At 53.3% G+C, this 8,009-nt stretch overlaps 1 protein-coding gene across 2 annotated transcripts; it reads left to right on the top strand.

Moving 5' to 3' along the window:
- The first annotated feature begins 22 nt into the window (after positions 1-22).
- On the top strand, positions 23-7,820 carry ZDHHC24 (zinc finger DHHC-type containing 24). 2 transcript variants are annotated; one of them, XM_043581714.1, is made up of 3 exons: positions 23-375; positions 1,470-1,747; positions 5,336-7,820. In XM_043581714.1, exons 1-3 carry the CDS (start codon positions 95-97, stop codon positions 5,629-5,631), a joined length of 855 nt encoding a protein of 284 aa, XP_043437649.1. In that variant the 5' UTR covers positions 23-94; the 3' UTR covers positions 5,632-7,820. The 2 variants fall into 2 exon arrangements, with proteins under 2 accessions (XP_043437649.1, XP_043437648.1); XM_043581713.1 differs by having other exon boundaries at positions 38-584.
- Positions 7,821-8,009: the final 189 nt, after the last annotated feature.

The following is an 8,009-nucleotide window of genomic DNA, read 5'->3' as shown; positions in this document are numbered from 1 at the left end:
TATTGGTCGTAGAGGGCGTCCGTCTGCCACTATCCCCGCCCCAATACGGAAGCGGTGGTGTACTAGGGACCCGATAGCCGGTGGGGCCCAGGCCATGGGGCAGCCCTGGGCGGCGGGGAGCGCCGAGGGGGCGCCCGCGCGGCTGCCCCTCGTGCTCACTGCGCTGTGGGCCACGGCTGTGGGCTTGGAGCTGGCCTATGTGCTAGTTCTGGGTCCCGGGCCACCCCCGCTGGGACCCCTGGCTCGGGCCTTGCAGCTAGTGCTGGCCGCCTTCCAGCTGCTCAACCTGCTGGGCAACGTGGGGCTCTTCCTGCGCTCCGATCCCAGCATCCGGGGCGTGATGCTGGCCGGCCGCGGTCTGGGCCAGGGCTGGGCGTGAGTGGGGCGCGGGATCTGGCGAGGGGGGAAAGCAGGAGGAGCCTTGGACTGGGGGAGGCGCCCTAGGACCTGAAGATGTTAGAACCAGATTATAATAGGATCCGCTTGTTAGAGCCGGAACACTCTTTTAGAACCTGGATGGTAGATCCTGAAGACGTATCATTCATTCACTTGCAAATATTTAATGAGCACCTGCTATGTGCAAGGTACTGTTCCGGCCACTGGAGGTACAACAAAATAGATTCCTGACACCCTGGAGCTGATTTCAGTGGGGGAGGGGGCAGATGATTAGTTACAGGCATAATAAATTAGCAAATTGTATAGAACGTTAGAAGATGTTGGTGGTATGGAAACAAAAAGCAGAGTAAATGGTGTGCAGGTTGCAGTTTGAAATAGGGTAGTCAAGGTAGGTATTTGCACAGACTTGAAGGAGGTGGGGGAGTTAGCCATGTGGGGATCTGGGGGAAGAGCATTCCAGGCAGAGGGAATAGACGGTGGAAAGACTCTGAGGCAGTTATGTGCCTTGCATGTTTCTGGAACAGCAAGAAGGCCATTGTGGCTGGTGTGGAGTGAGAGGGGGAGGAGAGAGGTTAGAGATGGAAAGACCTTGCAGGACACTGAAGGCTTTGCTTTTTACTGGCAGTGAGACGGATAGCCACTGAAGGGTCTGGAGCAGAGGAGACGGGCACGACTTAGACTTCTAAGGATCAGTCTGGGTGCTGGCGTGAGACTAGACTAGGAGGAAACAAAGCTGGAATCAGGGAGAATAATTAAGAGTCTGTTGCAGTAATCCAGTAATCTTTTAGTGACTTGGACCAACGTGGTGAGCACAGGGGAAGTGAGAAGTTTGCTCCTGGGTGTTAGAGGCCTTAGGACTGGATGTCTGAGCTGCAGGAGCCCTCGGACCTGCAGTGCTAGAACTGGAAGGGCCCAGGGAGTGGGGTTCAGCCTGCATTTATGTATGATGAACTTGAGGCTTAGTGAGGACAGCGGCTGTGCCTGCTTCCCCAGGATGGGCTCAGAGGCTGACCGGGCCTGACGAGGTGCTCAGAGCTGCTGGGGGAACTGACTCTGTGGTTCCTTCTCTGCAGTTACTGCTACCAGTGCCAAAGCCAGGTGCCACCACGCAGTGGGCATTGCTCCGCCTGCCGCGTCTGCATCCTTCGTCGGGATCACCACTGTCGCCTGCTGGGCCGCTGCGTGGGATTCCGCAACTACCGGCCCTTCCTGTGCCTGTTGCTTCATGCTGCGGGCGTCCTGCTCCATGTCTCTGTGCTGCTGGGTCCCGCCCTGTCGGCCCTCCTGCGAGCCCATGCGCCCCTCCACATCGCGGCCCTCCTCCTGCTGCCCTGGCTCATGCTGCTCACAGGTGGGGAGCTCTGCAGTGGGCCATTCTGGTGGGGGATGGGATTTCTGGCTGGTTCTCCTGGTAGTGCCCTGGGGACCCAGTCCCAGTATCATTTATGGGGGGTGAGGGCAGCCCGGGATTCAGCTGGGTGTGCGGTACAGTAAAATACAGGGCCTTGACACAGGTACAGAGTTCTGGCTGGGAGAATCGGGGAAGGGTTCTAGGTGTGGGCACAGAAGGAAAGACTAGTGGGGATTCAGGACATAGGTTGGGATGGGGAGGGAGCATTCTAAGTGGGGGTGCATTCTGAGTGAGGGGAGCAGCCTGAGCAAAGGCATAGAGGTTGGACAGGGAGTAGGTTCAGACTGGATGGTGGAGGTCCTGAATGCTGGTGTGAGGAGATAGCCAGCCCTGACTTGACTGGACAGTAGGGAGCCAGTGATAGTTATAGTCAGGGGAAGCTCCAGGCTTTGGAAGTTGGGAGGAGAGGACATGGATCAGGAGGTTGGTTGAGAGGCCATGTTCTGGATGACAGACTTATTCCTCTTTCTTCTGACAACCCCCCGCCTCCCTGAGATAAAATCCACCCCCCCCCCTATTTTTTTTTTTATACTATTTGTTGTCTCCCCCTGAAATGCTTTGGGATTTCTCTCCCTTGACTCCTTCCTCCCGACTCCTCCGTGGTCCCCTTTGTAACCTTGTCCTGCGGTTACTAAACTCCATGACCATTCAGTGGTCACTGTGTCTCCTTATCCTCTCCAAACCCCAGTCTGTCCCAAGGGCCCCTCCCTGCAGCCTGGGGGGAGGCCTTGGAAGGCCCAGTGGGGATGGCAGTGTCTTCCTCTGCCCACTGGCTCCCTGAGCAGCCTCCTTGATGACCCCCTGCCTCCGCTGAGACCCAAGCCCTCCAGCTGCACCTCCCTGTGGCCATTGCCCTCTGAGCCCTGGGCCCTGGTGAAATCCTGGGTGTCTGAAAGTCTGGGTGAATGGCCCAATCAGTGTCCCCGTTGCTCAGCCTCTTGCCCTTCTCCATTTGACTCCCTCCCTCTACTCCCACGTCCACCCTAGACCTTGTCAGAGGCCAAACTGTGTCAGAGCCAACACCTCCCAAATCACGCTATGAGCCTGTCACCCCCTTCTCTGCTCCCCACCTCCTCTCCTTCTCGCCAGCTCTCACTCTGACACTCCAGGACACCTGCTTCGTGAGCGCCTGGCCCTCACCTTTCTGTCCATCAACCCTCCCCACGTCACTGCCCCCACATCCAGCTTAGAATCCTCATTCCCACCATTCTTCTGCCAACATCTCAATCCTCTTGCTCTGTCTGCCTCCCGCTGTGCCTTCCTGGCTTCTCTGTGTCTGCCCCTGGCTGCTGCCAGCTTCCAGAGACGCTTGGTACTTCGTGGCAGTTGGTACCATGCCGTGTTCATGGCTGCGGACCCCAGCAGATCCAACCTGACTGCCTCCGGCTTCTCCTGATGTCTGGCCCGTCCTCCCTGCTCAGAAGCCTCGCTGTGGGCCTGCTCTCCTCCTGCCAACCCAGGCTCTCTCTGCATGCTTCCTCTGGGTTTCCCCATCGGTGCAAAGCCTCTCTTCACCCCACATCCTCCTCCTCCCTAGCTCTTGCCTCCTGGCTCTTCTCCTGTCAGCAGCCAAGCTGCTGCTACTGCTGCTTTTTTTTTTTTCTTTTAATGTTTATTTTTTAGAGAGAAAGGGGGAGAGAGAGAGAGAGAGAGAGCAAGCAGGGGAGAGGGCAGAGAGGGAGACAGAGAATCCTAAGCAGTTTTGAGCTGTCAGTGCAGAACCTGACGCGGGGCTCAAACTCAAACCATGAGATCATGACCTGAGCTGAAGTCAAGATTCAGACAGATGCTTAAAAGTCAGACGCTTAACCGACTGAGCCACCCAGGCACCCCTAGCAGCCAAGCTTCTTGAAGGACTTGCCCGGGTACAAGACCTTTCTGCCTCAAGACTGCTGACCTCTAACCCCCTGGATGGCCCGTATCCTGGATTCTCCAACAGCCCTTCCTGCATCCTGTTTCCTTCTTTCTTTCTGGTTTCCGTCTCTCTTCTTTTTTTTTTTTTTTTTTTTAATTTTTTTTTTCAACGTTTATTTATTTTTGGGACAGAGAGAGACAGAGCATGAACGGGGGACGGGCAGAGAGAGAGGGAGACACAGAATCGGAAACAGGCTCCAGGCTCTGAGCCATCAGCCCAGAGCCTGATGCGGGGCTCGAACTCACGGACCGCGAGATCGTGACCTGGCTGAAGTCGGACGCTTAACCGACTGCGCCACCCAGGCGCCCCGGTTTTTTTTTTTTTTTTTAATTTATTTATTTTGAGAGAGAGAGAGAGAGAAAAAGAGAGAGTGGGGGAGGGGCAGAGAGAATCCCAAGCAGGCTGCACACCAGTTGTCGCCGAGCCTGACTCAGGGCTCAGACTCACGAACTGTGAGATCATGACCTGAGCCGAGATCAAGAGTCGGACGCTTAACTGACTGAGCCAGCCAGGCGTCCCTTCCCTCTCTCTTCTTGGTTGGGTCCCAGAGGACCTGCCGCTGAGGTCATGGTGTTGACTCCATCTTACTCTACACTCTGGTGGGTCTTGGAACTGCCTGTGCTCCAACCGCCTGCAGATCTGCGTGTCCAGCCTGGGCTTCTCTCCTGAGCTTCCAGAACCATCCATGCATGGGTCTCCCAGACGCCCCTCCATCCTGCCTCAGGACCTTCAAACAGAACGTTTTCTCCCCTCTTCACCTAGCAGATACCTCCTTCAGGCACCACCCAAGATGTCACTTTATTAAAACAGATGAAACCCACTTCCTTTAGCCTAATACATCTGCTTGGCATTTCCCCACACAGCCTCTTTTTTATTGAAGTAGACTTCCTACAACATGAAATTCATCCTTTCAACCACTTTCTAGTATACAATTCAGTGGCATTCAGTACATTCACAATGTTGTGCAACCATCACCACTGTCTAATTCCAGAACATTTTCATCACCCCCAAAGGAAAGCCTGTGCCATTAAACAGTCCCTCCCCATTCCTCCCTTGAATCCCCCGGGCCCTGGTAACCACTAATCTACGGTCTTGTCTCTTTGGATTTGCCCGTTTGGGACGTTTCACGTGAATGACATCATAGAATACGTGACTTTGGCGTCTGGCTGCTTTCAGTGAGCACAGTGTTTCATGACTTCCTTAGTTCATTTGTTCAGCGGATACTTAGTACCTACCGTGGGCCGGGAGGTGCTGTGCTTTTCCATCGTAACACACATCACTGCTGTGATTAAGTAACTGAGAAGCGATCTCTTAAACGTCTGTCTGTGAACTCCCGGAGGTTAGGGGTCCTGTCTACTGTTCATCTTGGTGCCTGGTACCGTGTCTAGCACCCGGGAGGTGCTCACAAGTTTATGGTGAATGGAAGTCAGATCTTGGGTAAGGAGCTATGTCTGCCCAGGTCACCAATGGGGGCTGGCTAAGGAATAGCCAGTGAGTGTTTGCTGAGCAGAGGAACGAGCCCCTGCTTCGCAGTGGAGGGTGAGGGCAGGAGCTGGGCTTTGGGGGGACGGGGCCCGCTGCTGCTCCCTGACCCTCTTGCTTTCTCCTTGCAGGCAGAGTGTCTCTGGCGCAGTTTGCCTTGGCCTTTGTGACCGACACGTGTGTGGCAGGTGCACTGTTGTGCGGGGCTGGGCTGCTCTTCCATGGAATGCTGTTGCTGCGGGGCCAGACCACGTGGGAGTGGGCTCGGGGCCAGCACTCTTATGATCTGGGCCCTTGCCACAACCTGCAGGCGGCCCTGGGGCCCCGCTGGGTCCTCGTCTGGCTCTGGCCCTTCCTGGCCTCCCCCTTGCCCGGAGACGGGATCACCTTCCAGACTGCAGCTGATGTGGGCCTCACAGCCTCCTGACTCCAGGAAGAGCCAGAGCTGTTGGGGGAGAGGGGAGCAGGAGAGGGGGCTCCTAACTCATCTCAGGCCCATCCCTAACCTCAGGAGGGGAGGTGCACTGGTACTTAATGCCTTTTGGCAACTCCAGTCCCATCCTTGGCCTTGCCCCTGCCCAGCTTGGACTCCAGTGTCCAGGGCTTGGGCCCTGCAGTTCTGCCTCATTGGCCCTCTAGCAGAGTGGCAGGTTTGGCAAGGGGCTGCTTGGCCAGCCTAATCACCCCTTTGGCAAGTTAATAAAGCGCCCACTTGGTTCTTGGACTCCCTCCATCTTTCTAGGTTTCTGGTTCCTCTCACTGTCAGGCCTGGGACCCACAGAATGCCTGAGGGCATGAGGGGCCAGGGCTCTGCCTCCTGTGGCCTTGGTGGGGGCCAGAGCTGGGGCACAGCAGGCCAGGGCTGCATGTAGGGATCCAGGGAAAGAGAATGCAACATTCTTTCCCTGGTTCAGGGCTTTATAATTAGAAGCATCTCCACAACACTCACTGTGCCTCTTTGGCTAATCTGGTACCAGAGGCAGCAATTATGAGAGTTGATGGGATGAGATCATGGGGCAGTGAATGGAGGAGTCAGGATTTGAACCCAGATATTTGTGCTTTCTCCTTCGTCCTTACACAGCTGAGGAAAGTGTGTAGGCAAAACCGAGGCAGAGAAATCAGGTGGAGATGTTCAAGCATCTGAAGGATGATGCTCAGAAGGCCAAACTCTTCCTCTCTGGAGCTACCTGTTAAACATTTTTATTTAAATATAGTAAATAGACTTCCTGTTAAATGTGGCAGGTTTAAACACACGGGTTTACCTCTGTTTCCTCTTAAAATCTAAAATGAGAGTAAAGAAATAAAACAGGTATAAATTTACAAGGAGAGAGAAAGTAGGAGGGAGACAGTACTAGACCAAAGGACCTGATGATGTTTTGAGACATGGGAAATGGATGGAGGCTCATTAACTCTCTTAGCAGAGAATTAGAAATTAATTAAATGTTCCTAGAGGGAGGGGCCAAGCAGCAGCCAAATTGTCCCCCAGAGCCCTGGAGGCTCAGGAACTCTCCTGGCACCATGAAAGGCAAGGTTTGGGACGGACAATAGGGGGACTGATCCAAAGGGCAGCCGGGTTGCCCTCCCCCCAGGGCACTCCCTACCCCTGGCAGCCAAGCAGCTATCCTTCTAGGGTAGAGATGGGTGCTATTCGAAGAAGCTTTGGGTCTCAGGGGCACTGGGGGAGGGTGGGGGGGTGTTGGACCCAAAACGGGGTTAAGTGAAAAAGTCTACAGATGCTGCCAAGGGTGGGGGGTTATCATCCCGTGACACGGCAGGCTTGTCACCCAGGAACCCTCAGAGAAGTCCATCCTTCTGACAGGTCTTGCCCATACCCACAGAGGTTTGAGCTGCTAGGACTTCGTTTTTTCCAAATGGCATGTTCAAGAACTATTTTGTAACTGTTAGGAATGTGGTGTGCCTGGCACTCTGTGCTGCTTTACCCCTCCAGAATACTTTCTTTCTTTTCTTTTCTTTCTTTCTTTCTTCTTTCTTTTTTTTAATTAAATAGTAAGGAGAGGCAAGAAGATATTTATAAAATAAAGAGGAACTCCCTCCCCAGCCCCATGTAAGAAGAGATGGAACCCACTTCTTTGAAGTCCCTGCTGTGCCCTCCCTGGTCGAGAAAACACTGTGCTGTCTTCACCATTCCCTTGCTTTGCCTTGTAATTGCATTACCTAGGTTTGTATCGGTTTTGCATGGTTTTGAATTTTATATAAATGGAATCATACCGTTTATTTCGTCACTCAATATTATGTTTCTGAGATGTATCCCAATCAATGTGTATAGCTGTGGCGCATTCCTTTTCCTTGCTGGATAGTGAGCCACTGAATCTACCGCAATTTATTTGTCCCATTTTGTCCCACGGGTCATTTTATCTGCCCCCGCTGTGTGACTCCCGAAGATCCATCCGTGGTCCTTGCTCTTCCACATAAATTTTAGAATCCATTTGTTAAGTTCCACCAATAAAAGTCCCTTTGAGATTGTGAACGGAACCCAACTGAATTTACAGATCGGTTTGGGGAAAATTGGCATCTATATGAAATTGCATTTTTCAGTCATGAATATGGTGTATCTATTAGATGTTTTCAATAAAACTATATACTTTTTCTCATAAAGATCATGCCTCTTTTGGTTAGATTTCTTTTTTTTAATGTTTATTTTTGAGAGAGAGACAGTGTGAGCAGGGGACAGGCAGGAGAGGGAGACACAGAATCCGAAGCAGGCTCCAGGCTCTGAGCTGGCAGCACACAGACTGACGTGGGGCTCGAACCCACGAACTGTGAGATCATGGCCTGAGCTGAGGT

The sequence above is a fragment of the Prionailurus bengalensis genome, chromosome D1, assembly GCF_016509475.1.
Source record: "Prionailurus bengalensis isolate Pbe53 chromosome D1, Fcat_Pben_1.1_paternal_pri, whole genome shotgun sequence".
Lineage (NCBI taxonomy): Eukaryota > Metazoa > Chordata > Mammalia > Carnivora > Felidae > Prionailurus > Prionailurus bengalensis.
This window is presented reverse-complemented; position numbering and strand designations above follow the sequence as displayed.

Coding starts and splice junctions, on each gene's coding strand:
- ZDHHC24 (XM_043581714.1), top strand. CDS start 95: ATGGGGCAGCCCTGGGCGGCGGGGAGCGCCGAGGGGGCGCCCGCGCGG. Junction 376..1,469: donor GGTCTGGGCCAGGGCTGGGC/GTGAGTGGGGCG, acceptor CCTTCTCTGCAG/TTACTGCTACCAGTGCCAAA. Junction 1,748..5,335: donor CTGGCTCATGCTGCTCACAG/GTGGGGAGCTCT, acceptor TTCTCCTTGCAG/GCAGAGTGTCTCTGGCGCAG.